This window comes from Somniosus microcephalus, chromosome 12, assembly GCF_052327205.1.
Source record: "Somniosus microcephalus isolate GS21.2 chromosome 12, FLI_Smic_1.0, whole genome shotgun sequence".
In the NCBI taxonomy this organism is placed as follows: Eukaryota; Metazoa; Chordata; class Chondrichthyes; order Squaliformes; family Somniosidae; genus Somniosus; species Somniosus microcephalus.
Window position 1 is genome coordinate 220193446 of NC_140998.1, and position 27500 is coordinate 220220945.

The 27500-nt window shown below is 53.1% G+C and overlaps 1 protein-coding gene across 1 annotated transcript in view; it reads right to left on the reverse strand.

The window, feature by feature from the left end:
- The window catches only part of kmt2bb (lysine (K)-specific methyltransferase 2Bb), a 186099-nt gene that overhangs the window by 69385 nt on the left and 89214 nt on the right, over positions 1-27500 (reverse strand). The window contains exons 12-14 of the mRNA XM_086002474.1: positions 9708-9828; positions 4122-4235; positions 1704-1888 (exon numbers count right to left, since the gene is read on the reverse strand). Coding sequence (XP_085858600.1) covers positions 1704-1888; positions 4122-4235; positions 9708-9828 — 420 coding nt within the window. The remainder of the gene's footprint in view (positions 1-1703; positions 1889-4121; positions 4236-9707; positions 9829-27500) is intronic.

Here is a 27500-nt window from a genome sequence, read left to right on the forward strand (position 1 = left end):
AGTTGTAATCACAGAATTACACAGCACAGGGGGAGGCCATTCGGCCCATCGTGCCTGTGCCGGCTCTTCGAACGAGCTCTCCAATTAGTCCCACTCCCCCCCGCTCTTTCCCCACAGCCCTGTGAATTTTTCCCCTTCAAGTATCTGTCTCTCCGTCTGTCTCCCTCTCCCTCTCTCTCTCTCTCTGCCCACACTTTCTCTCTCACTTTGTCTCTCTCCATCTCCAATTCCCCCTTTTGAAAGTTACTATTGAATCTGCTTCCACCGCCCTTTCAGGCAGCGCGTTCCAGATCACAACAACTCGCTGCGTAAAAACAATTCTCCTCATCTCCCCTCTGGTTCTTTTACCGATTATCTTCAATCTGTGTCCTCTGGTTACCGACCCTCCTGCCACTGGAAACAGTTTCTCCTTATTTACTCCATCAAAACCCCTCATGATTTTAAACACCTCTACTGAATCTCCTCTTGACCTTCTCTGCTCTAAGGAGGATGTAATGTAGAAAACACGGCATCCAATTTTGCGCACGGCAAACTCCCACAATTAGAAATTAAATAAATGTCCTTTAGAAGTGATTGAGGGATAAATATTGGTCGCGACACTGCCCCCCACTCTTCTGCCAAATAGGGGCCGTGGGATCTTTTACGTCCATCCGGGAGGGCAGACGGTCTAATGTCTCATTCAAAGTACTGCCCCTCCGACAGTGCGGCACTCCCTCAGTACTGCCCCTCCGACAGTGCGGCGCTCCCTCAGTACTGCCCCTCCGACAGTGCGGCACTCCCTCAGTACTGCCCCTCCGACAGTGCGGCGCTCCCTCAGTACTGCCCCTCCGACAGTGCGGCGCTCCCTCAGTACTGCCCTCCGACAGTGCGGCGCTCCCTCAGTACTGCCCCTCCGACAGTGCGGCGCTCCCTCAGTACTGCCCCTCCGACAGTGCGGCGCTCCCTCAGTACTGCCCCTCCGACAGTGCGGCACTCCCTCAGTACTGCCTCTCCCTCACTACTGCCTCTCCGACAGTGCGGCACTCCCTCAGTACTGCCGCCCTGACAGTGCGGCGCTCCCTCAGTACTGCCCCTCCGACAGTGCGGCGCTCCCTCAGTACTGCCCCTCCGACAGTGCGGCACTCCCTCAGTACTGCCCATCCGACAGTGCGGCGCTCCCTCAGTACTGTCCCTCCGACATTGCGGCGCTCCCTCAGTACTGCCCCCCCCCGACAGTGCGGCGCTCCCTCAGTACTGCCCTGCCGACAGTGCGGCGCTCCCTCAGTACTGCCCCCCCGACAGTGCGGCGCTCCCTCAGTACTGCCCTGCCGACAGTGCGGCGCTCCCTCAGTACTGCCCCCCCGACAGTGCGGCGCTCCCTCAGTACTGCCCCTCCGACAGTGCGGTGCTCCCTCAGTACTGCCCCTCCGACAGTGCGGCGCTCCCTCAGCACTGCCTCTCCGACAGTGCGGCGCTCCCTCAGTACTGCCACTCCGACAGTGCGGCGCTCCCTCAGCACTGCCCCCTCCGACAGTGCGGCGCTCCCTCAGCACTGCCCCCTCCGACAGTGCGGCGCTCCCTCAGCACTGCCCCTCCGACTGTGAGTGTCAGCCAGGATTTCTGTGCTCCAGTCTCTGGAGGGGGACTTGAACGCACGGCCTTCTGACTGAGGCGAGAGTGCGTCTCCGAGCCACGGCTGACGTGGGCGCTCTCTGCAGGCTTACCTCCCTGTGGTTCACAAGGTGAGCGGTCAGCCGGGATGTCAGCATCCCCATCAGCACTTGCTTCAACCCCGACAGCAGCTCGCTGGTGACGACCTCTTGCCATTCCGCCGGCTTCCCCTCCATGCAAGGCAGGCACGTGTAGACGATGCTGTCAGGAAGGTTGGACAAGATCTCGTACATCTCGTCTGAGGGGACGCACAAAGCGACGACAAATAAAAACAAAACAGGGAGGGTGAGTCAGGGCAGAATCACTGCAAAACATTCTAATCGCGATCATGGACGCTTACAGCACAAGGAGGAGGCCATTCGGCCCATCGTGCCTGTGCCGGCTCTTTGAACGAGCTCTCCAATTAGTCCCACTCCCCCCTCGCTCTTTCCCCACAGCCCTGTGAATTTCTTCCCCTTCAAGTATTTCTCCAATTCCCCCTTTTGAAAGTTACTATTGAATCTGCTCCCACCGCCCTTTCAGGCAGCGCGTTCCAGATCACAACAACTCGCTGCGGAAAAACAATTCTCCTCATCTCCCCCTCTGGTTCTTTTACCGATTATCTTCAATCTGTGTCCTCTGGTTACCGACCCTCCTGCCACTGGGAACAGTTTCTCCTTATTTACTCCATCAAAACCCCTCATGATTTTGAACGAATCTATTAAATCTCCCCTTAACCTTCTCTGCTCTAAGGAGAACAACCCCAGCTTCTCCAGTCTCTCCACATCACTGAAGTCCCTCATCCCTGGAACCATTCTGCTCAATCTCCTCCGCCCCCTCTCCGAAGCCGTGGCATTGTTCCTGAAGTGTATGGTGCCCAGAACTGGATGCAAGACAGCAGCTGAGGGCTAACCAGTGATTGATAAAGGGTTTGGCATAACCGCCTCACACTAACCCACCCCCATCCACTGCCCTTGGAAGCCCAGGGTTTGAATGCCACTCGATCAAACCTTGGATGCCCCATTTGTCTCGTCTCGCTCAGGGTTCCTGTGAGGAGGGATGGACACCAGGCTCGGTGGAAGAGATTTAACTCCTATGCACTGCACGATGGTCCAGCCCGTAGTAACTGTTACAGTTTGTGATGCTACAGCAATGTCTCTATCCCTAATCCTTCCTGTGCCCAACCTGGCACTCTTCCCTCTCCTGCCTTCGCCCATTCAATGTCCAGTCTCTCTCTACACACTCCCATCCTCGAGGCCACGTCTCATTCTTCACACTCTCAACCCCCAGCCCGTGTCTCATTCTTCACACTCCCAGCCCATATAGAAACATAGAAGATAGGAGCAGGAGTCGGCCATTCAGCCCCTCGAGCCTGCTCCGCCATTCAATGCGATTGTGGCTGATCATCCAAATTCAGTACCCGGTCCCTGCTTTCTCCCCATATCCCTTGATCCCTTTACCATTAAGAAATATATCCAACTCCTTCTTGAATATATTTAATGAATTGACCTCCACTGCCTTCTGTGGTAGAGAATTCCACAGGTTCACCACTCTCTGGGTGAAGAAATTCCTCCTCATTTCTGTCCTAAATGGCCTACCCCTTATCCTTAGACTGTGACCCCTGGTTCTGGACTCCCCCGCCATCGAGAACATCCTTCCTGCATCTAGTCTGTCTAGTCCTGTCAGAATTTTAAAAGTTTGAATGAGATTCCCCTCTCATTCTTCTAAACTCCAGTGAGTACAAGCCCAATCGACCCAATCTCTCCTCATACGTCATTCCTGCCATCCCAGGTATCAGTCTGGTGAATCTTCGCTGCACTCCCTCCATGGCAAGAACATCCTTCCTCAGATAAGGCGACCAAAACTGCACACAATACACAAGGTGTGGTCTCACCAAGGCCCTGTACAACTGTAGCAAGACATCCTTGCTCCTGTACTCGAATCCTCTCGCTACGAAGGGCAACATACCATTTGCCTTCTTAACCGCCTGCTGCACCTGCATGCTTACCTTCAGCGACTGGTGCACAAGGACACCCAGGTCTCGTTGCACTTCCCCTTCTCCCAATCTATTGCCGTTCAGATAATAATCTGCCTTCCTGTTTTTGCCACCAAAGTGGATAACCTCACATTTATCCACCTTATCTCATTCTTCACACTCCCAGCCCATGTCTCATTCTTCACACCCCCAAGCGCCACGCTTGACAATGTTCGGATGAAAGGTCATCGACCTGAAACGTTAACTCTGTTTCTCCCTCCACAGACGTTGCCTGACCTGCCGAGTCTTTCCTGCGTTTCCTGTTGTGATTTCACCAAGGTGACACTTGCGGCTCACCCGGTAAGGACGAGCCATTGGCGTGAGGTGCCACAGGGCAGCCAGCACCCGTGGAGCCCGCACTGTAGAGAGAATTAGTACATTCGGGGGGGGGGGGGGAGGAGCGAGAGCGAGGACAACATGACCAAATGCGTGTTACACGAGTCACTTTGCTACTGACCTGAAACCCCTTCGCATTTCGCATGCACCCAGTGGTCGCATTTCGAACATTGCATCATCTTACTCTCGTAGTCATTGTCCTCGTAGCATTTGGTACAAATGGGACAGTAATTACCTGCAGAACCACAGAGGCAATGACATGGGTCAGTGCATGCAAACTGTCCCGCCCAATGCGTATTAGCATCTTGCAGCAGACCCACCAACCTGATAGAGCCATGTACCAGCTGTAGAACCCAGGGCTACAGGTGCTGCCTCTACTCTGTCCCGTCAAACACTCCCAGGGCAGGTACAGCACGGGTTAGATACAGAGTAAAGCTCCCTCTACACTGTCCCATCACACACTCCCAGGGCAGGTACAGCACGGGGTTGCATACAGAGTAAAGCTCCCTCTACACTGTCCCATCAAACACTCCCAGGGCAGGTACAGCACGGGGTTAGATACAGAGTAAAGCTCCCTCTACACTGTCCCATCCAGCACTCCCAGGGCAGGTACAGCATAAGAACATAAGAAATAGGAGCAGGAGTAGGCCAATCGGCCCCTCGAGCCTGCTCCGCCATTCAATAAGATCATGGCTGATCTGATCCTAACCGCCAATCTACTATCACAGAACTATCTCCTGAATCGAACAGAATTAGACACATGAAATAGGAGCAGGATCAGGCTACACGGCCCCTGGGCCCGCTCCGCTAAACACAGGGCCATGACCGATCCGAACCTAGACTCATGTCCAAATTCCTGCCCGCTCCCCGTCACCCTTAATTCCCTTTACTTCTAGGAAACTGTCTATTTCTGTTTTAAATTTATGTAATGATGTAGCTTCTACAGCTTTTTGGGGCAGCATATTCCATGGACCTACCACCCTCTGAGTGAAGTAGTTCCTCCTCATCTCAGTTTTGAAAGAGCAGCCCCTTATTCTAAGACTATGCCCCCTAGTTCTAGTTTCACCCATCATCGGGAACATCCTCCCCGCATCCACCCCCTTCACAATCTTATATGTTTCAATAAGATCGCCTCTCATTCTTCTGAACTCCAATGAGTAGAGTCCCAATCTACTCAACCTCACCTCATATGTCCATCCCCTCATCCCCGGGATTAACCGAGTGAACCTTCTTTGTACTGACTCGAGAGCAAGTATGTCTTTTCTTAAGTATGGACACCAAAACTGTATGCAGTATTCCAGGTGCGGTCTCACCAATACCTTGTACAACTGAAGCAATACCTCCCTATTTATATTCTATCCCCCTAGCAATGAAAGCCAACATTCCATTGGCCTTCTTAATCACTTGCTGCACCTGCATACTAACCTTTTGAGTTTCGTGCACCAGGACCCCCAGATCCCTTTGTACTTCAGTACTTTCCAGTTTCTTGCCATTAAGATAATAATTTGCTCTACGATTTTTCCTGCCAAAGTGCATAACCTCACACTTTCCAGTATTGTATTCCATCTGCCAAATCTCTGCCCACTTACTTAGCCTGTCTATGTCCCCTTGCAGGTTTTTTATGTCCTCCTCACTCACTACTTTCCCTCCCATCTTAGTATCATCTGCAAACTTTGATATGTTATACTCGGTCCCCTCCTCCAAATCGTTAATATAGATTGTAAAGAGTTGGGGACCCAGCACTGACCCCTGCAGAACACCACTAGTTACTGATTGCCAGTCTGAGAATGAACCATTTATCCCAACTCTCTGCCTTCTGTAAGATAGCCAATCCTCTATCCATGCCAGAATATTACCCCCAATCCCGTGATTTTTTATCTTAAGCAATAATCTTTTGTGTGGCACCTTGTCAAATGCCTTTTGGAAGTCTAAATACATTACGTCCACTGGTTCACCTTTATCCACCCTATATGTTACTTCCTCAAAGAACTCCAGCAAATTTGTCAAACATGACTTCCCCTTCATAAAACCATGCTGACTTTGTCTTATTAAATTATGATTATCCAAATGTCCTGTTACTGTCTCCTTAATAATGGACTCCAAAATTTTACCTACCACAGATGTTAGGCTAACCGGTCTATAGTTTGCTATAGTCTATAGCATGGGTTAGATGCAGAGTAAAGCTCCCTCTACACTGTCCCGTCAAACACTCCCAGGGCAAGTACAGCACGGGGTTAGATACAGAGTAAAGCTCCCTCTACACTGTCCCATCCAACACTCCCAGGGCAAGTACAGCACGGGTTAGATACAGAGTAAAGCTCCCTCTACACTGTCCCATCAAACACTCCCAGGGCAGGTACAGCACGGGTTAGATACAGAGTAAAGCTCCCTCTACACTGTCCCATCAAACACTCCCAGGGCAGGTACAGCACGGGGTTAGATACAGAGTAAAGCTCTCTCTACACTGTCCCATCAAACACTCCCAGGGCAGGTACAGCACGGGTTAGATACAGAGTAAAGCTCCCTCTACACTGTCCCATTAAACACTCCCAGGGCAGGTACAGCACGGGTTAGATACAGAGTAAAGCTCCCTCTACACTGTCCCATTAAACACTCCCAGGGCAGGTACAGCACGGGTTAGATACAGAGTAAAGCTCTCTCTACACTGTCCCATCAAACACTCCCAGGGCAGGTACAGCACGGGGTTAGATACAGTGTAAATCTCCCTCTACACTATCCCATCAAACACTCCCAGGGCAGGTACAGCACGGGGTTAGATACAGAGTAAAGCTCCCTCTACACTGTCCCATCAAACACTCCCAGGGCAGGTACAGCACGGGGTTAGATACAGAGTAAAGCTCCCTCTACACTGTCCCATCAAACACTCCCAGGGCAGGTACAGCACGGGGTTAGATACAGAGTAAAGCTCCCTCTACACTGTCCCATCAAACACTCCCAGGGCAGGTACAGCACGGGGTTAGATACAGAGTAAAGCTCCCTCTACACTGTCCCATCAAACACTCCCAGGGCAGGTACAGCACGGGTTAGATACAGAGTAAAGCTCTCTCTACACTGTCCCATCAAACGCTCCCAGGGCAGGTACAGCACGGGGTTAGATACAGAGTAAAGCTCCCTCTACACTGTCCCATCAAACACTCCCAGGGAAGGTACAGCACGGGTTAGATACAGAGTAAAGCTCCCTCTACACTGCCCATCAAACACTCCCAGGACAGGTACAGCAAGGGTTAGATACAGAGTAAAGCTCCCTCTACACTGTCCCATCAAACACTCCCAGGGAAGGTACAGCATGGGTTAGATACAGAGTAAAGCTCCCTCTACACTGTCCCATCAAACACTCCCAGGGAAGGTACAGCATGGGTTAGATACAGAGTAAAGCTCCCTCTACACTGTCCCATCAAACACTCCCAGGGAAGGTACAGCACGGGTTAGATACAGAGTAAAGCTCCCTCTACACTGTCCCATCAAACACTCCCAGGGCAGGTACAGCACGGGGTTAGATACAGAGTAAAGCTCCCTCTACACTGTCCCCATCAAACACTCCCAGGGCAGGTACAGCACGGGTTAGATACAGAGTAAAGCTCCCTCTACACTGTCCCATCAAACACTCCCAGGGCAGGTACAGCACGGGTTAGATACAGAGTAAAGCTCCCTCTACACTGTCCCATCAAACAATCCCAGGGCAGGTACAGCACGGGTTAGATACAGAGTAAAGCTCCCTCTACACTGTCCCGTCAAACACTCCCAGGGCAGGTACAGCACGGGTTAGATACAGAGTAAAGCTCCCTCTACACTGTCCCATCAAACACTCCCAGGGCAGGTACAGCACGGGTTAGATACAGAGTAAAGCTCCCTCTGCACTGTCCCATCAAACACTCCCAGGGCAGGTACAGCACGGGTTAGATACAGAGTAAAGCTCCCTCTACACTGTCCCATCAAACACTCCCAGGGCAGGTACAGCACGGGTTAGATACAGAGTAAAGCTCCCTCTACACTGTCCCATCAAACACTCCCAGGGCAGGTACAGCATGGGTTAGATACAGAGTAAAGCTCCCTCTACACTGTCCCGTCAAACACTCCCAGGGCAGGTACAGCACGGGTTAGATACAGAGTAAAGCTCCCTCTACACTGTCCCATCAAACACTCCCAGGGAAGGTACAGCACGGGGTTAGATACAGAGTAAAGCTCCCTCTACACTGTCCCATCAAACACTCCCAGGGAAGGTACAGCACGGGTTAGATACAGAGTAAATCTCCCTCTACACTGTCCCATCAAACACTCCCAGGGCAGGTACAGCACGGGTTAGATACAGAGTAAAGCTTCCTCTACACTGTCCCATCAAACACTCCCAGGGCAGGTACAGCATGGGGTTAGATACAGAGTAAAGCTTCCTCTACACTGTCCCATCAAACTCTCCCAGGGAAGGTACAGCACGGGTTAGATACAGAGTAAAGCTCCCTCTACACTGTCCCGTCAAACACTCCCAGGGCAGGTACAGCACGGGTTAGATACAGAGTAAAGCTCCCTCTACACTGTCCCATCAAACACTCCCAGGGAAGGTACAGCACGGGGTTAGATACAGAGTAAAGCTCCCTCTACACTGTCCCATCAAACACTCCCAGGGCAGGTACAGCACGGGGTTAGATACAGAGTAAAGCTCCCTCTACACTGTCCCATCAAACACTCCCAGGGCAGGTACAGCACGGGTTAGATACAGAGTAAAGCTCCCTCTACACTGTCCCCAACAAACACTCCCAGGGAAGGTACAGCACGGGTTAGATACAGAGTAAAGCTCCCTCTACACTGTCCCATCAAACACTCCCAGGGAAGGTACAGCACGGGTTAGATACAGAGTAAAGCTCCCTCTACACTGTCCCATCAAACACTCCCAGGGAAGGTACAGCACGGGTTAGATACAGAGTAAAGCTCCCTCTACACTGTCCCATCAAACACTCCCAGGACAGCTACAGCACGGGTTAGATACAGAGTAAAGCTCCCTCTACACTGTCCCATCAAACACTCCCAGGGCAGGTACAGCACGGGTTAGATACAGAGTAAAGCTCCCTCTACACTGTCCCATCAAACACTCCCAGGGCAGGTACAGCACGGGTTAGATACAGAGTAAAGCTCCCTCTACACTGTCCCATCAAACACTCCCGGGGCAGGTACAGCACGGGGTTAGATACAGAGTAAAGCTCCCTCTACACTGTCCCATCAAACACTCCCAGGGCAGGTACAGCACGGGTTAGATAAAGAGTAAAGCTCCCTCTACACTGTCCCATCAAACACTCCCGGGGCAGGTACAGCACGGGGTTAGATACAGAGTAAAGCTCCCTCTACACTGTCCCATCAAACACTCCCGGGGCAGGTACAGCACGGGGTTAGATACAGAGTAAAGCTCCCTCTACACTGTCCCATCAAACACTCCCAGGGCAGGTACAGCACGGGTTAGATACAGAGTAACTACCCAGTCTTAACGTGCTTTGAGTCCAACTCTCGGGAGGGTTGCCCCTACAACGTTTCCACGACCTCCTGGACAGAGGCAGCTCCTTTAATCTCGGCCGCCTCCGAGTTCAAGGGCCGGGTCTTCTCATTGATGGGGAGCCGGGGCACCGGTCCCAGGCGTGAAGGTTCAGCGCTCGGACCCTCTCATCGTTCCCCACCACCCACCCCGACTTTCAGCGCTTACCTTTCTCGAAGAGCTTGGCGCAGTCGTTGCACAAGGTGAAGTCGTACGACCACTCGGCGTCCCAGCTCCTCCCCGGTGTGGTGGCTCCGCAGCTCTTGCACCGCACGCACTTGGGACAGACCTGGTTTTGGGGGGGGGGGGGAAAAAGAGAGCGGGAGGTTCAAAATCTACGCACTCACTGGGCATCTCGCACTACCGCCCTCGCTGAATGCGGTGAGGGGAGGGCGGAAACATTTACACATAGAATCTAACCATCTCCCCTTGACATTCAATGGCATTACCATCGCTGAATCCCCCACTATCAACATCCTGGGGGTTACCATTGATCAGAAACTGAACTGAACCAGCCACATAAATACTGTGGCTACAAGAGCAGGCCAGAGGCTGGGTATTCTGCGGCGAGTGTCTCACCTCCTGACTCCCCAAAGCCTTTCCACCATCTACAAGGCACAAGTCAGGAGTGTGATGGAATACTCTCCACTTGCCTAGATGAGTGCAGCTCCAACAACACTCAAGAAGCTCGACACCATTCAGGATAAAGCAGCCCGCTTGATCGACACCCCATCCACCACCTTAAACATTCACTCCCTCCACCACCGGCGCACCGTGGCTGCAGTGTGTACCATCTACAAGATGCACTGCAGCAACTCGCCAAAGCTCCTTCAACAGCACCTTCCAAACCCGCGACCTCTACCACTTAGAAGGACAAGGGCAGCAGACGCATGGGAACATCACCACCTACAAGTTCCCCTCCAAGCCACACACCACCCTGACTTGGACCTGTATCGCCGTTCCTTCACTGTCGCTGGGCCAAAATCCTGGAACTCCCTTCCTAACAGCATTGTGGGTGTACCTACACCATATAGACTGCAGCGGTTCAAGAAGGTGGCTCACCACCATCTTCTCAAGGGCAATTAGGGATGGGCACTAAATGCAGGCCTAGCCAGCGACGCCCACATCCCAGCAATGAATTAAAAAAAACTCTTCTTCAAACAACAGGACACTAGCTGCCCATTCAACTCAACCGGGTCTCCGTACCTACTCCGATTCCGGCCTCTCGCGCATCCCCCTGATTTCCATCGCTCCACCATTGGCGGCCGTGCCTTCAGCCGCCTGGGCCCCGAGCTCTGGAATTCCCTCCCTAAACCTCTCCGCCTCTCTCTCCTCCTTTAAGACGCTCCTTAAAACCGACCCTTTTCACCCAGCTTTTAGTCACCTGTCCTAATATAGAGTCATACAGCACAGAAAGAGGCCCTTCGGCCCATCGTGTCCGCGCCGGCCATCAAGCCCTGTCTAATCTAATCCCATTTCCCAGCACTTGGTCCGTAGCCTTGTATGCTATTTGGACAGGTTGGGTGATTGGGCAGATGCAGTATGTGGATAAATGCGAGGTTATCCACTTTGGTGGCAAAAACAGGCAGGCCAATTATTATCTGAACGGCAATAGATTGGGAGAAGGGGAAGTGCAACGAGACCTGGGTGTCCTTGTGCACCAGTCGCTGAAGGTAAGCATTCAGGTGCAGCAGGCGGTTAAGAAGGCAAATGGTATGTTGGCCTTCGTAGCGAGCGGGTTTGAGTACAGGAACAAGGATGTCTTGCTGCAGTTGTACAGGGCCTTGGTGAGACCGCACCTAGAGCATTGTGTGCAGTTTTGGTCACCTTATCTGAGGAAGGATGTTCTTGCCATGGAGGGAGTGCAGCGAAGATTCACCAGACTAATACCTGGGATGGCAGGAATGACGTATGAGGAGAGATTGGGTCGATTGAGCTTATATTTGCTAGAGTTTAGAAGAATGAGAGGGGATCTCATTGAAACTTATAAAATTCTAACAGGCAGCACGGTGGCATAGTGGTTAGCACTGTTGCCTCACAGCGCCAGAGACCCGGGTTCGAATCCGGCCTCGGGTGACTGTCTGTGTGGAGTTTGCACATTCTCCCCGTGTTTGCGTGGGTTTCCTCCGGGTGCTCCGGTTTCCTCCCACAGTCCAAAGATGTGCGGGTTAGGTTGATTGGCTATGATAAATTGACCCTTAGTGTTAGGGGGATTAAATACGTGGGGTTACGGGGATATGTGTTGGTGTAGGGGTTACGGGGATCGGGTGGGATATGTGTCGGTGCAGGCTCGATGGGCCGAAATGGCCTCTATCTGCACTGTGGGGTTTCTGTGATTCTGTGACTAGTCAGACTAGATGCAGGAAGGATGTTCCCGATGGTCGGGGAGTCCAGAACCAGGGGTCACAGTCTAAGGATAAGGGGTAAGCCATTTAGGACTGAGATGAGGAGGAATTTCTTCACCCAGAGAGTGGTGAACCTGTGGAATTCTCTACCACACAAGGCAGTAGAGGCCAATTCATTAAATATATTCAAGAAGGAGTTGGATATATTTCTTAAGGCTAAAGGGATCAAGGGGTATGGGGAGAAAACAGGGACCGGGTACTGAATTTGGATGATCAGCCATGATCGCATTGAATGGCGGAGCAGGCTCGAGGGGCCGAATGGCCTACTCCTGCTCCTATCTTCTATGTTTCTATTCTAATCCCATTTTCCAGCACTTGGTCCCTAGCCTTGTATGCTATGGTGTTTCAAGTGCTCAGCCAAATGCTTCTTGAATGTTGTGAGGGTTCCTGCCTCTACCACCCTTTCAGGCAGTGAGTTCCAGATTCCAACCACCCTCTGGGTGAAAAAGTTTTTCCTCAAATCCCCTCTAAACCTCCTGCCCCTTACCTTGAAACTATGCCCCCTGGTTATTGACCCCTCTACTAAGGGGAAAAGTTCCTTTCTATCTACCCTATCTATGCCCCTCATAATTTTGTACACCTCAATCAGGTCCCCCCTCAGCCTTCGCTGCTCTAAGGAAAACAACCCCAGCCTGTCCAGTCTCTCTTCATAGCTGAAGCGCTCCAGCCCAGGTAACATCCTGGTGAATCTCCTCTGCACCCTCTCCAATGCAATCACATCCTTCCTATAGTGTGGCGACCAGAACTGCACACAGTATTCCAGCTGTGGCCTAACCAGCGTTTTGTACAGCTCCATCATAACCTCCCTGCTCTTATATTCTATGCCTTGGCTAATGAAGGCAAGTATCCCATATGCCTTTTTAACCACCTTATCTACTTGTCCTGCTGCCTTCAGAGATCTGTGGACATGCACACCAAGGTCCCTCTGACTATACTTATCTCCTTCTGTGGCTCGGTGTCAAAAAATGTTCTGATTTATGTTCCTGTGAAGGGGCTTGGGATGTTTTACGAATTACAGACTCTATAAACAACAGCAACAACGTGCATTTATGCAGCGTCTTTAACAGTAAAACGTCCCAAGGCGCGATCAATAAAAGCATTTTTGACACGGAGCTGCAGAATGAGATATTAGGGCAGGTCTCCAAAAGCTGGGTCAAAGAGGTGGGTTTTAAGGAGCGGCTTAAAGGAGGGGAAGAGAGGCGGAGAGGTTTAGGGAGGGAATTCCAGAGCTTGGGGCCCAGGCGGCTGAAGGCACGCCCGCCAATGGTGGAGCGATGGAAATTGGGGGGATGTGCAAGAGGCCGGAATTGGAGGAGCGCAGAGATCAGGGTGGGTTGTAGGGTCTGGAGGAGGTTACAGAGATAGGGAGGGTTGTAGGGGCTGGAGGAGGTTACAGAGATAGGGAGGGTTGTGGGGGCTGGAGGAGGTTACAGAGCTAGGGAGGGTTGTAGGGGCTGGAGGAGGTTACGGAGATAGGGAGGGTTGTAGGAGGTTACAGAGATAGGGAGGGTTGAAAGGGGCTGGAGGAGGTTACAGAGATAGGGAGGGTTGTAGGGGCTGGAGGAGGTTACAGAGATAGGGAGGGTTGAAAGGGGCTGGAGGAGGAGGTTACAGAGATAGGGAGGGTTGTAGGGGCTGGAGGAGGTTACAGAGATAGGGAGGGTTGCAGGGGCTGGAGGAGGTTACAGAGATAGGGAGGGTTGTAGGGGGCTGGAGGAGGTTACAGAGATAGGGAGGGTTGAAAGGGGCTGGAGGAGGTTACAGAGATAGGGAGGGTTGTAGGGGCTGGAGGAGGTTACAGAGATAGGGAGGGTTGAAAGGGGCTGGAGGAGGTTATAGAGATAGGGAGGGTTGTAGGGGCTGGAGGAGGTTACAGAGATAGGGAGGGTTGCAGGGGCTGGAGGAGGTTACAGAGATAGGGAGGGTTGTAGGGGCTGGAGGAGGTTACAGAGATAGGGAGGGTTGTGGGGGCTGGAGGAGGTTACAGAGCTAGGGAGGGTTGTAGGGGCTGGAGGAGGTTACGGAGATAGGGAGGGTTGTAGGGGGCTGGAGGAGGTTACAGAGATAGGGAGGGTTGTAGGGGGCTGGAGGAGGTTACAGAGATAGGGAGGGTTGGAAGGGGCTGGAGGAGGTTACAGAGATAGGGAGGGTTGTAGGGGCTGGAGGTGGTTACAGAGATAGGGAGGGTTGTAGGGGTTGGAGGAGGTTACAGAGATAGGGAGGGATGTAGGGGCTGGAGGACGTTACAGAGATAGGGAGGGTTGTAGGGGCTGGAGGAGGTGACAGAGATAGGGACGGTTGTAGCGGTTGGAGGGGGTTACAGAGATAGGGAGGGATGTAGTGGCTGGAGGAGGTTACAGAGATAGGGAGGGTTGAAAGGGGCTGGAGGAGGTTACAGAGATAGGGACGGTTGTAGCGGTTGGAGGGGGTTACAGAGATAGGGAGGGATGTAGTGGCTGGAGGAGGTTACAGAGATAGGGAGGGTTGAAAGGGGCTGGAGGAGGTTACAGAGATAGGGAGGGTTGTAGGGGCTGGAGGAGGTTACAGAGATAGGGAGGGTTGTAGGAGGTTACAGAGATAGGGAGGGTTGAAAGGGGCTGGAGGAGGTTACAGAGATAGGGAGGGTTGTAGGGGCAGGAGGAGGTTACAGAGATAGGGAGGGGTGTAGGGGGCTGGAGGAGGTTACAGAGATAGGGAGGGTTGGAGGGGCTGGAGGAGGTTACAGAGATAGGGAGGGTTGTAGGGGCTGGAGGAGGTTACAGAGAAAGGGAGGGTTGTAGGGGCAGGAGGAGGTTACAGAGATAGGGAGGGGTGTAGGGGGCTGGAGGAGGTTACAGAGATAGGGAGGGTTGTAGGGGCTGGAGGAGGTTACAGAGATAGGGAGGGTTGTAGGGTGCTGGAGGAGGTTACAGAGATAGGGAGGGTTGTAGGGGCAGGAGGAGGTTACAGAGATAGGGAGGTTTGTAGGGGCTGGAGTAAGTTACAAAGATAGGGAGGGTTGGAGGGGCTGGAGGAGGTTACAGAGATAGGGAGGGTTGAAAGGGGCTGGAGGAGGTTACAGAGATAGGGAGGGTTGTAGGGGCTGGAGGAGGTTGCAGAGATAGGGAGGGTTGTAGGGGCTGGAGGTGGTTACAGAGAAAGGGAGGGTTGTAGGGGTTGGAGGAGGTTACAGAGATAGGGAGGGATGTAGGGGCTGGAGGACGTTACAGAGATAGGGAGGGTTGTAGGGGCTGGAGGAGGTTACAGAGATAGGGAGGGTTGTAGGGGCTGGAGGAGGTTACAGAGATAGGGAGGGTTGCAGCGGTTGGAGGAGGTTACAGAGATAGGGAGGGATGTAGGGGCTGGAGGACGTTACAGAGATAGGGAGGGTTGTAGGGGCTGGAGGAGGTTACAGAGATAGGGAGGGTTGAAAGGGGCTGGAGGAGGTTACAGAGATAGGGAGGGTTGTAGGGGCAGGAGGAGGTTACAGAGATAGGGAGGGGTGTAGGGGCAGGAGGAGGTTACAGAGATAGGGAGGATTGTAGGGGCAGGAGGAGGTTACAGAGATAGGGAGGGTTGTAGGGGCAGGAGGAGGTTACAGAGATAGTGAGGGTTGTATGGGGCTGGAGGTGATTACAGAGATAGGGAGGGTTGTAGGGGCTGGAGGAGGTTACAGAGATAGGGAGGGTTGTAGGAGGTTACAGAGATAGGGAGGGTTGAAAGGGGCTGGAGGAGGTTACAGAGATAGGGAGGGTTGTAGGGGCAGGAGGAGGTTACAGAGATAGGGAGGGGTGTAGGGGGCTGGAGGAGGTTACAGAGATAGGGAGGGTTGTAGGGGCTGGAGGAGGTTACAGAGATAGGGAGGATTGTAGGGGCTGGAGGAGGTTACAGAGATAGGGAGGGTTGTAGGGGGCTGGAGGAGGTTAGAGATAGGGAGGGTTGTAGGGGGCTGGAGGAGGTTACAGAGATAGGGAGGGTTGTAGGGGGCTGGAGGAGGTTACAGAGATAGGGAGGGTTATAGGGGGTTACAGAGATAGGGAGGGTTGTAGGGGACTGGAGGAGGTTACAGAGATAGGGAGGGTTGTAGGGGCTGGAGGAGGTTACAGAGATAGGGAGGGTTGTAGGGGCTGGAGGAGGTTACAGAGATAGGGAGGGTTGTAGGGGCTGGAGGAGGTTACAGAGATAGGGAGGGTTGTAGGGGCTGGAGGAGGTTACAGAGATAGGGAGGGTTGTAGGGGCTGGAGGAGGTTACAGAGATAGTGAGGGTTGTAGGGGCTGGAGGAAGTTACAGAGATAGGGAGTGTTGTCGGGGCTGGAGGAGGTTACAGAGATAGGGGGGGTTGGAGGAGATTACAGAGATAGGGAGGGTTGTAGGGGGCTGGAGGAGGTTACAGAGATAGGGAGGGTTGTCGGGGTTGGAGGAGGTTACAGAGATAGGGAGGGTTGTCGGGGCTGGAGGAGGTTACAGAGATAGGGAGGGTTGTCGGGGCTGGAGGAGGTTACAGAGATAGGGAGGGTTGTAGGGGCTGGAGGAGGTTACAGAGATAGGGAGGGCTGTAGGGACTGGAGGAGGTTACAGAGATAGGGACGTTTGTAGGGGCTGGAGGAGGTTACAGAGATAGGGAGGGTTGCAGGGGCTGGAGGAGGTTACAGAGATAGGGAGTGTTGCAGGGGCTGGAGGAGGTTACAGAGATAGGGAGGGTTGTAGGGGGCTGGAGGAGGTTACAGGGATAGGGAGGGTTGTAGGGGCTGGAGGAGGTTACAGAGATAGGGAGGGGTGTAGAGGCTGGAGGAGGTTACAGAGATAGGGTGGGTTGTAGGAGGTTACAGAGATAGGGAGGGCTGCAGGGGCTGGAGGAGGTTACAGAGATAGAGAGGGTTGTAGGGGGCTGGAGGAGGTTACAGAGATAGGGAGGGTTGTCGGGGCTGGAGGAGGTTACAGAGATCGGGAGGGTTGTCGGGGCTGGAGGAGGTTACAGAGATCGGGAGGGTTGTTGGGGCTGGAGGAGGTTACAGAGATCAGGGAGGGTTGGAGGGGGCTGGAGGAGGTTACAGGGATAGGGAGGGTTGTAGGGGCTGGAGGAGGTTACAGAGATAGGGAGGGGTGTAGGGGCTGGAGGAGGTTACAGAGATAGGGGGGGTTGTAGGAGGTTACAGAGATAGGGAGGCTTGTAGGGCTGGAGGAGGTTACAGATATAGGGAGGGTTGTAGGGGCTGGAGGAGGTTACAGAGATAGGGAGGGTTGTAGGATCTGGAGGAGGTTACAGAGATAGGGAGGATTGTATGGGTTGGAGGTGGTTACAGAGATAGGGAGGGTTGTAGGGGCTGGAGGAGGATACAGAGATAGGGAGGGCTGTTGGGGTTGGAGGTAGTTACAGAGATAGGGAGGGTTGTAGGGGCTGGAGGGGGTTATAGAGATAGGGAGGGTTGTAGAGGGCTGGAGGAGGTTACAGAGATGGGGAGGGTTGTGGGGCTGGAGGAGGTTACAGAGATAGGGAGGGTTGTAGGGGCTGGAGGAGGTTACAGAGATAGGGAGGGTTGTAGGCGCTGGAGGAGGTTACAGAGATGGGGAGGGGTGTAGGGGGCTGGAAGAGGTTACAGAGATAGGGAGGGTTGTAGGGAGTGGAGAAGGTTACAGAGATAGGGAGGGGTGTAGGGACTGGAGGAGGTTACAGAGATAGGGAGGGTTGTAGGGGCTGGAGGAGGTTAGAGATGGGGAGGGTTGTTGGGGCTGGAGGAGGTTACAGAGATAGGGAGGGTTGTAGGGGGCTGGAGGAGGTTACAGAGATAGGGAGGGTTGTAGGGGGCTGGAGGAGGTTACAGAGATAGGGAGGGTTGTAGTGGCTGGAGGAGGTTACAGAGATAGGGAGGGTTGTCGGGGCTGGAGTAGGTTACAGAGGTAGGGAGGGTTGTAGGGGCTGGAGGAGGTTACAGAGATAGGGAGGGTTGCAGGGGCTGGAGGAGGTTACAGAGATAGGGAGAGTTGTCGGGACTGGAGGAGGTTACAGAGATAGGGAGGGTTGTAGGGGCTGGAGGAGGTTCCAGAGATAGGGAGGGTTGTAGGGGGCTGGAGGAGGTTAGAGATAGGGAGGGTTGTAGGTGGCTGGAGGAGGTTACAGAGATAGGGAGGGTTGTAGGGGGTTACAGAGATAGGGAGGGTTGCAGGGGGCTACAGAGATAGGGAGGGTTGTAGGGGACTGGAGGAGGTTACAGAGATAGGGAGGGGTGTAGGGGGCTGGAGGAGGTTACAGAGATAGGGAGGGTTTTAGGGGCTGGAGGAGGTTACAGAGATAGGGAGGGTTGTAGGGGCTGGAGGAGGTTACAGAGATAGGGAGGGTTGTAGGGGCTGGAGGAGGTTACAGAGATAGGGAGGATTGTAGGGGCTGGAGGAGGTTACAGAGATAGTGAGGGTTGTAGGGGCTGGAGGAAGTTACAGAGATAGGGAGTGTTGTAGGGGCTGGAGGAGGTTACAGAGATAGGGAGGGTTGTAGGGGCTGGAGGAGGTTACAGAGATAGGGAGGGTTGTAGGGGTTGGAGCAGGTTACAGAGATAGGGAGTGTTGTAGGGACTGGAGGAGGTTACAGAGATAGGGAGGTTTGTAGGGGCTGGAGGAGGTTACAGAGATAGGGAGGGTTGTAGGGGCTGGAGGAGGTTACAGAGATAGGGAGGGTTGTAGGGGGCTGGAGGAGGTTACAGATAGGGAGGGTTTTAGGGGCTGGAGGAGGTTACAGAGATAGGGAGGGGTGTAGGGGCTGGAGGAGTTTACAGAGATAGGGAGGGTTGTAGGGGCTGGAGGAGGTTACAGAGGTAGGGAGGGTTGTAGGGGCTGGAGGGGGTTACAGAGATAGGGAGGGTTGTAGGGGCTGGAGGAGGTTACAGAGATAGGGAGGGTTGTAGGGGCTGGAGGAGGTTACAGAGATAGGGAGGGTTGTAGGGGTTGTAGGAGGTTACAGAGATAGGGAGGGGTGTAGGGGCTGGAGGAGGTTACAGAGATAGGGAGGGTTGTTGGGGCTGGAGGAGGTTACAGAGGTAGGGAGGGTTGTAGGGGCTGGAGGAGGTTACAGAGATAGGGAGGGTTGTAGGGGCTGGAGGAGGTTACAGAGATAGGGAGGGTTGTAGGAGGTTACAGAGATAGGGAGGGGTGTAGGGGCTGGAGGAGGTTACAGAGATAGGGAAGGGTGTTGGGGCTGGAGGAGGTTACAGAGATAGGGAGGGTTGTAGGGGGCTGGAGGAGTTTACAGAGATAGGGAGGGTTGTAGGGGCTGGAGGAGGTTACAGAGATAGGGAGGGTTGTAGGGGCTGGAGGAGGTTACAGAGATAGGGAGGGTTGTAGGGGCTGGAGGAGGTTACAGAGATAGGGAGGGTTGTCGGGGGCTGGAGGAGGTCACAGAGATAGGGAGGGTTTTAGGGGCTGGAGGAGGTTACAGTGATAGGGAGGGTTGTAGGGGCTGGAGGAGGTTACAGAGATAGGGAGGGTTGTAGGGGCTGGAGGAGGTTACAGAGATAGGGAGGGTTGTAGGGGCTGGAGGAGGTTACAGAGAAAGGGAGGGTTGTAGGGGCTGGAGGAGGTTACAGAGATAGGGAGGGTTGTCGGGGCTGGAGGAGGTTACAGAGATAGGGAGGGTTGTCGGGGCTGGAGGAGGTTACAGAGATAGGGAGGGTTGTAGGGGCTGGAGGAGGTTACAGAGATAGGGAGGGCTGTCGGGACTGGAGGAGGTTACAGAGATAGGGAGGTTTGTAGGGGCTGGAGGAGGTTACAGAGATAGGGAGTGTTGCAGGGGCTGGAGGAGGTTACAGAGATAGGGAGGGTTGTAGGGGGCTGGAGGAGGTTACAGGGATAGGGAGGGGTGTAGGGGCTGGAGGAGGTTACAGAGATAGGGTGGGTTGTCGGAGGTTACAGAGATAGGGAGGGCTGCAGGGGCTGGAGGAGGTTACAGAGATAGGGAGGGTTGTAGGGGGCTGGAGGAGGTTACAGAGATAGGGAGGGTTGTCGGGGCTGGAGGAGGTTACAGAGATCGGGAGGGTTGTCGGGGCTGGAGGAGGTTACAGAGATCGGGAGGGTTGTAGGGGCTGGAGGAGGTTACAGAGATCAGGGAGGGTTGTAGGGGGCTGGAGGAGTTTACAGGGATAGGGAGGGTTGTAGGGGCTGGAGGAGGTTACAGAGATAGGGAGGGGTGTAGGGGCTGGAGGAGGTTACAGAGATAGGGGGGGTTGTAGGAGGTTACAGGGATAGGGAGGGCTGCAGGGGCTGGAGGAGGTTACAGAGAAAGGGAGGGTTGTAGGGGGCTGGAGTAGGTTACAGAGATGGGGAGGGTTGCAGGGGCTGGGGGAGGTTACAGAGATATGGAGGGTTGTAGGGGCTGGAGGAGGTTACAGAGATAGGGAGGCTTGTAGGGCTGGAGGAGGTTACAGATATAGGGAGGGTTGTAGGGGCTGGAGGAGGTTACAGAGATAGGGAGGGTTGTAGGATCTGGAGGAGGTTACAGAGATAGGGAGGATTGTATGGGTTGGAGGTGGTTACAGAGATAGGGAGGGTTGTAGGGGCTGGAGGAGGATACAGAGATAGGGAGGGTTGTCGGGGCTGGAGGAGGTTACAGAGATAGGGAGGGTTGTAGGAGCTGGAGGAGGTTACAGAGATAGGGAGGGTTGTAGGCGCTGGAGGAGGTTACAGAGATGGGGAGGGGTGTCGGGGGCTGGAAGAGGTTACAGAGATAGGGAGGGTTGTAGGGAGTGGAGGAGGTTACAGAGATAGGGAGGGTTGTAGGGGCTGGAGGAGGTTAGAGATGGGGAGGGTTGTAGTGGCTGGAGGAGGTTACAGAGATAGGGAGGGTTGTCGGGGCTGGAGTAGGTTACAGAGGGAGGGAGGGTTGTAGGGGCTGGAGGAGGTTACAGAGATAGGGAGGGTTGCAGGGGCTGGAGGAGGTTACAGAGATAGGGAGAGTTGTCGGGACTGGAGGAGGTTACAGAGATAGGGAGGGTTGTAGGGGCTGGAGGAGGTTACAGAGATAGGGAGGGTTGTAGGGGGCTGGAGGAGGTTAGAGATAGGGAGGGTTGTAGGTGGCTGGAGGAGGTTACAGAGATCGGGTGGGTTGTAGGGGGCTGGAGGAGGTTACAGAGATAGGGAGGGTTGTAGGGGGTTACAGAGATAGGGAGGGTTGCAGGGGGTTACAGAGATAGGGAGGGTTGTAGGGGACTGGAGGAGGTTACAGAGATAGGGAGGGGTGTAGGGGGCTGGAGGAGGTTACAGAGATAGGGAGGGTTGTAGGGGCTGGAGGAGGTTACAGAGATAGGGAGGGTTGTAGGGGCTGGAGGAGGTTACAGAGATAGGGAGGGTTGTAGGGGCTGGAGGAGGTTACAGAGATAGGGAGGATTGTAGGGGCTGGAGGAGGTTACAGAGATAGTGAGGGTTGTAGGGGCTGGAGGAAGTTACAGAGATAGGGAGTGTTGTAGGGGCTGGAGGAGGTTACAGAGATAGGGAGGGTTGTAGGGGTTGGAGGAGGTGACAGAGATAGGGAGTGTTGTAGGGGCTGGAGGAGGTTACAGAGATAGGGAGGGTTGTAGGGGTTGGAGCAGGTTACAGAGATAGGGAGTGTTGTAGGGACTGGAGGAGGTTACAGAGATAGGGAGGGTTGTAGGGGCTGGAGGAGGTTACAGAGGTAGGGAGGGTTGTCGGGGCTGGAGGAGGTTACAGAGATAGGGAGGGTTGTAGGGGCTGGAGGAGGTTACAGAGATAGGGAGGGTTGTAGGAGGTTACAGAGATAGGGAGGGGTGTAGGGGCTGGAGGAGGTTACAGAGATAGGGAGGGGTGTAGGGGCTGGAGGAGGTTACAGAGATAGGGAGGGTTGTAGGGGGCTGGAGGAGTTTACAGAGATAGGGAGGGTTGTAGGGGCTGGAGGAGGTTACAGAGATAGGGAGGGTTGTAGGGGCTGGAGGAGGTTACAGAGATAGGGAGGGTTGTAGGGGCTGGAGGAGGTTACAGAGATAGGGAGGGTTGTAGGGGGCTGGAGGAGGTCACAGAGATAGGGAGGGTTTTAGGGGCTGGAGGAGGTTACAGTGATAGGGAGGGTTGTAGGGGCTGGAGGAGGTTACAGAGATAGGGAGGGTTGTAGGGGCTGGAGGAGGTTACAGAGATAGGGAGGGTTGTAGGGGCTGGAGGAGGTTACAGAGAAAGGGAGGGTTGTAGGGGCTGGAGGAGGTTACAGAGATAGGGAGGGTTGTCGGGGCTGGAGGAGGTTACAGAGATAGGGAGGGTTGTCGGGGCTGGAGGAGGTTACAGAGATAGGGAGGGTTGTAGGGGCTGGAGGAGGTTGCAGAGATAGGGAGGGTTGTCGGGGCTGGAGGAGGTTGCAGAGATAGGGAGGGTTGTCGGGGCTGGAGGAGGTTGCAGAGATAGGGAGGGTTGTAGGGGCTGGAGGAGGTTATAGAGATAGGGAGGGTTGTCGGGGCTGGAGGAGGTTGCAGAGATAGGGAGGGTTGTAGGGGCTGCAGGAGGTTACAGAGATAGGGAGGGTTGTAGGGGCTGGAGGAGGTTACAGAGATAGGGAGGGTTGTAGGGGCTGGAGGAGGTTACAGAGATAGGGAGGGGTGTAGGGGCTGGAGGAGGTTACAGAGATAGGGAGGGTTGTAGGGGCTGGAGGAGGTTACAGAGATAGGGAGGGGTGTAGGGGCTGGAGGAGGTTACAGAGATAGGGAGGGGTGTAGGGGCTGGAGGAGGTTACAGAGATAGGGAGGGTTGTAGGGGCTGGAGGAGGTTACAGAGATAGGGAGGGGTGAGGAGGAATTTGAAGACGAAGGTGAGAATTCTGAAATCGAGGCGTTGCCGGACCGGAAGCCAATGTTGGTCAGCGAGCGACAGGGTGCGGGTGATGGAAATAGTTGCTGTTGGATGATGACAGGAAGTGCATGCACAACGAGTAAATGTGCAGGTCGGTTAATGGAGGAATTAATATGAATGTGTTAAGTGTTGGTTAAAAAAAGCTCGCACTGTGTTGGTCTCAAACTGTATATAACTTGTTATACATTAGCGTTTATTGCAAGGGGGTTGGAGTCTAAGAGTAAGGAAGTCTCGCTACAATTATACAGGGCCTTGGTGAGACCACACCTGGAGTACGGGAGTAAGGAAGTCTTGCTACAATTATACAGGGCCTTGGTGAGACCACACCTGGAGTACTGGAGTAAGGAAGTCTTGCTACAATTGTACAGGGCCTTGGTGAGACCACACCTGGTGTACTGGAGTAAGGAAGTCTTGCTACAATTATACAGGGCCTTGGTGAGACCACACCTGGAGTACAGGAGTAAGGAAGTCTTGCTACAATTATACAGGGCCTTGGTGAGACCACACCTGGAATACTGGAGTAAGGAAGTCTTGCTACAATTGTACAGGGCTTTGGTGAGACCACACCTGGAGTACTGGAGTAAGGAAGTCTTGCTACAATTGTACAGGGCCTTGGTGAGACCACACCTGGAGTACTGGAGTAAGGAAGTCTTGCTACAATTATACAGGGCTTTGGTGAGACCACACCTGGAGTAAGGAAGTCTTGCTACAATTATACAGGGCCTTGGTGAGACCTCACCTGGAGTACTGGAGTAAGGAAGTCTTGCTACAATTGTACAGGGCCTTGGTGAGACCACACCTGGAGTACTGCAGTAAGGAAGTCTTGCTACAATTGTACAGGGCCTTGGTGAGACCACACCTGGAGTACTGGAGTAAGGAAGTCTTGCTACAATTATACAGGGCCTTGGTGAGACCACACCTGGAGTACAGGAGTAAGGAGGTCTTGCTACAATTGTACAGGGCCTTGGTGAGACCACACCTGGAGTACTGGAGTAAGGAAGTCTTGCTACAATTATACAGGGCCTTGGTGAGACCACACCTGGAGTACGGGAGTAAGGAAGTCTTGCTACAATTATACAGGGCCTTGGTGAGACCACACCTGGAGTACTGGAGTAAGGAAGTCTTGCTACAATTGTACAGGGCTTTGGTGAGACCACACCTGGAGTACTGGAGTAAGGAAGTCTTGCTACAATTATACAGGGCTTTGGTGAGACCACACCTGGAGTACTGGAGTAAGGAAGTCTTGCTACAATTATACAGGGCCTTGGTGAGACCACACCTGGAGTACTGGAGTAAGGAAGTCTTGCTACAATTATACAGGGTCTGGGTGAGACCACACCTGGAGTACTGGAGTAAGGAAGTCTTGCTACAATTACACAGGGTCTGGGTGAGACCACACCTGGAGTACTGGAGTAAGGAAGTCTTGCTACAATTATACAGGGCCTTGGTGAGACCACACCTGGAGTACTGGAGTAAGGAAGTCTTGCTACAATTGTACAGGGTCTGGGTGAGACCACACCTGGAGTACTGGAGTAAGGAAGTCTTGCTACAATTGTACAGGGCCTTGGTGAGACCACACCTGGAGTACGGGAGTAAGGAAGTCTTGCTACAATTATACAGGGCCTTGGTGAGACCACACCTGGAGTACTGGAGTAAGGAAGTCTTGCTACAATTATACAGGGCCTTGGTGAGACCACACCTGGAGTACTGGAGTAAGGAAGTCTTGGTACAATTATACAGGGTCTGGGTGAGACCACACCTGGAGTACGGGAGTAAGGAAGTCTTGCTACAATTATACAGGGCCTTGGTGAGACCACACCTGGAGTACTGGAGTAAGGAAGTCTTGCTACAATTATACAGGGCCTTGGTGAGACCACACCTGGAGTACTGGAGTAAGGAAGTCTTGCTACAATTATACAGGGCCTTGGTGAGACCACACCTGGAGTACTGGAGTAAGGAAGTCTTGCTACAATTACACAGGGTCTGGGTGAGACCACACCTGGAGTACTGGAGTAAGGAAGTCTTGGTACAATTGTACAGGGCCTTGGTGAGACCACACCTGGAGTACTGGAGTAAGGAAGTCTTGCTACAATTATACAGGGCCTTGGTGAGACCACACCTGGAGTACTGGAGTAAGGAAGTCTTGCTACAATTGTACAGGGCCTTGGTGAGACCACACCTGGAGTACGGGAGTAAGGAAGTCTTGCTACAATTATACAGGGCCTTGGTGAGACCACACCTGGAGTACTGGAGTAAGGAAGTCTTGGTACAATTATACAGGGTCTGGGTGAGACCACACCTGGAGTACGGGAGTAAGGAAGTCTTGCTACAATTATACAGGGCATTGGTGAGACCACACCTGGAATACGGGAGTAAGGAAGTCTTGCTACAATTATACAGGGCCTTGGTGAGACCACACCTGGAGTACTGGAGTAAGGAAGTCTTGCTACAATTATACAGGGCCTTGGTGAGACCACACCTGGAGTACTGGAGTAAGGAAGTCTTGGTACAATTATACAGGGTCTGGGTGAGACCACACCTGGAGTACGGGAGTAAGGAAGTCTTGCTACAATTATACAGGGCATTGGTGAGACCACACCTGGAATACGGGAGTAAGGAAGTCTTGCTACAATTATACAGGGCCTTGGTGAGACCACACCTGGAGTACTGGAGTAAGGAAGTCTTGCTACAATTATACAGGGCCTTGGTGAGACCACACCTGGAGTACTGGAGTAAGGAAGTCTTGCTACAATTGTACAGGGCCTTGGTGAGACCACACCTGGAGTACTGGAGTAAGGAAGTCTTGCTACAATTGTACAGGGCCTTGGTGAGACCACACCTGGAGTACTGGAGTAAGGAAGTCTTGCTACAATTATACAGGGCCTTGGTGAGACCACACCTGGAGTACTGGAGTAAGGAAGTCTTGCTACAATTATACAGGGCCTTGGTGAGACCACACCTGGAGTACTGGAGTAAGGAAGTCTTGGTACAATTGTACAGGGCCTTGGTGAGACCACACCTGGAGTACTGGAGTAAGGAAGTCTTGCTACAATTATACAGGGCCTTGGTGAGACCACACCTGGAGTACGGGAGTAAGGAAGTCTTGCTACAATTATACAGGGCCTTGGTGATACCACACCTGGAGTACTGGAGTAAGGAAGTCTTGCTACAATTGTACAGGGCCTTGGTGAGACCACACCTGGAGTACTGGAGTAAGGAAGTCTTGCTACAATTATACAGGGCCTTGGTGAGACCACACCTGGAGTACGGGAGTAAGGAAGTCTTGCTACAATTATGCAGGGCCTTGGTGAGACCACACCTGGAGTACTGGAGTAAGGAAGTCTTGCTACAATTATACAGGGCCTTGGTGAGACCACACCTGGAGTACTGGAGTAAGGAAGTCTTGCTACAATTGTACAGGGCCTTGGTGAGACCACACCTGGAGTACTGGAGTAAGGAAGTCTTGCTACAATTATACAGGGCCTTGGTGAGACCACACCTGGAGTACTGGAGTAAGGAAGTCTTGCTACAATTGTACAGGGCTTTGGTGAGACCACACCTGGAGTACTGGAGTAAGGAAGTCTTGCTACAATTATACAGGGCCTTCGTGAGACCACACCTGGAGTACTGGAGTAAGGAAGTCTTGCTACAATTATACAGGGCCTTGGTGAGACCACACCTGGAGTACAGGAGTAAGGAAGTCTTGCTACAATTATACAGGGCCTTGGTGAGACCACACCTGGAGTACTGGAGTAAGGAAGTCTTGCTACAATTATACAGGGCCTTGGTGAGACCACACCTGGAGTACAAGAATAAGGAAGTCTTGCTACAATTATACAAGGCCTTGGTGAGACCACACCTGGAGTACGGGAGTAAGGAAGTCTTGCTACAATTATACAAGGCCTTGGTGAGACCACACCTGGAGTACTGGAGTAAGGAAGTCTTGCTACAATTATACAGGGCTTTGGGAGACCACACCTCGAGTACTGGAGTAAGGAAGTCTTGCTACAATTATACAGGGCCTTGGTGAGACCACACCTGGAGTACTGGAGTAAGGAAGTCTTGCTCCAATTGTACAGGGCCTTGGTGAGACCACACCTGGAGTACTGGAGTAAGGAAGTCTTGCTCCAATTGTACAGGGCCTTGGTGAGACCACACCTGGAGTACTGGAGTAAGGGAGTCTTGCTCCAATTGTACAGGGCCTTGGTGAGACCACACCTGGAGTACTGGAGTAAGGGAGTCTTGCTCCAATTATACAGGGCCTTGGTGAGACCACACCTGGAGTACTGGAGTAAGGAAGTCTTGCTACAATTATACAGGGCCTTGGTGAGACCACACCTGGAGTACGGGAGTAAGGAAGTCTTGCTACAATTATACAGGGCCTTGGTGAGACCACAGCTGGAGTACGGGAGTAAGGAAGTCTTGCTACAATTATACAGGGCCTTGGTGAGACCACACCTGGAGTACTGGAGTAAGGAAGTCTTGCTACAATTATACAGGGCCTTGGTGAGACCACACCTGGTGTACTGGAGTAAGGAAGTCTTGCTCCAATTGTACAGGGCCTTGGTGAGACCACACCTGGAGTACTGGAGTAAGGAAGTCTTGCTCCAATTGTACAGGGCCTTGGTGAGACCACACCTGGAGTACTGGAGTAAGGGAGTCTTGCTCCAATTGTACAGGGCCTTGGTGAGACCACACCTGGAGTACTGAGCACAGTTTTGATCTCCTTATTTGAGGAAGGAT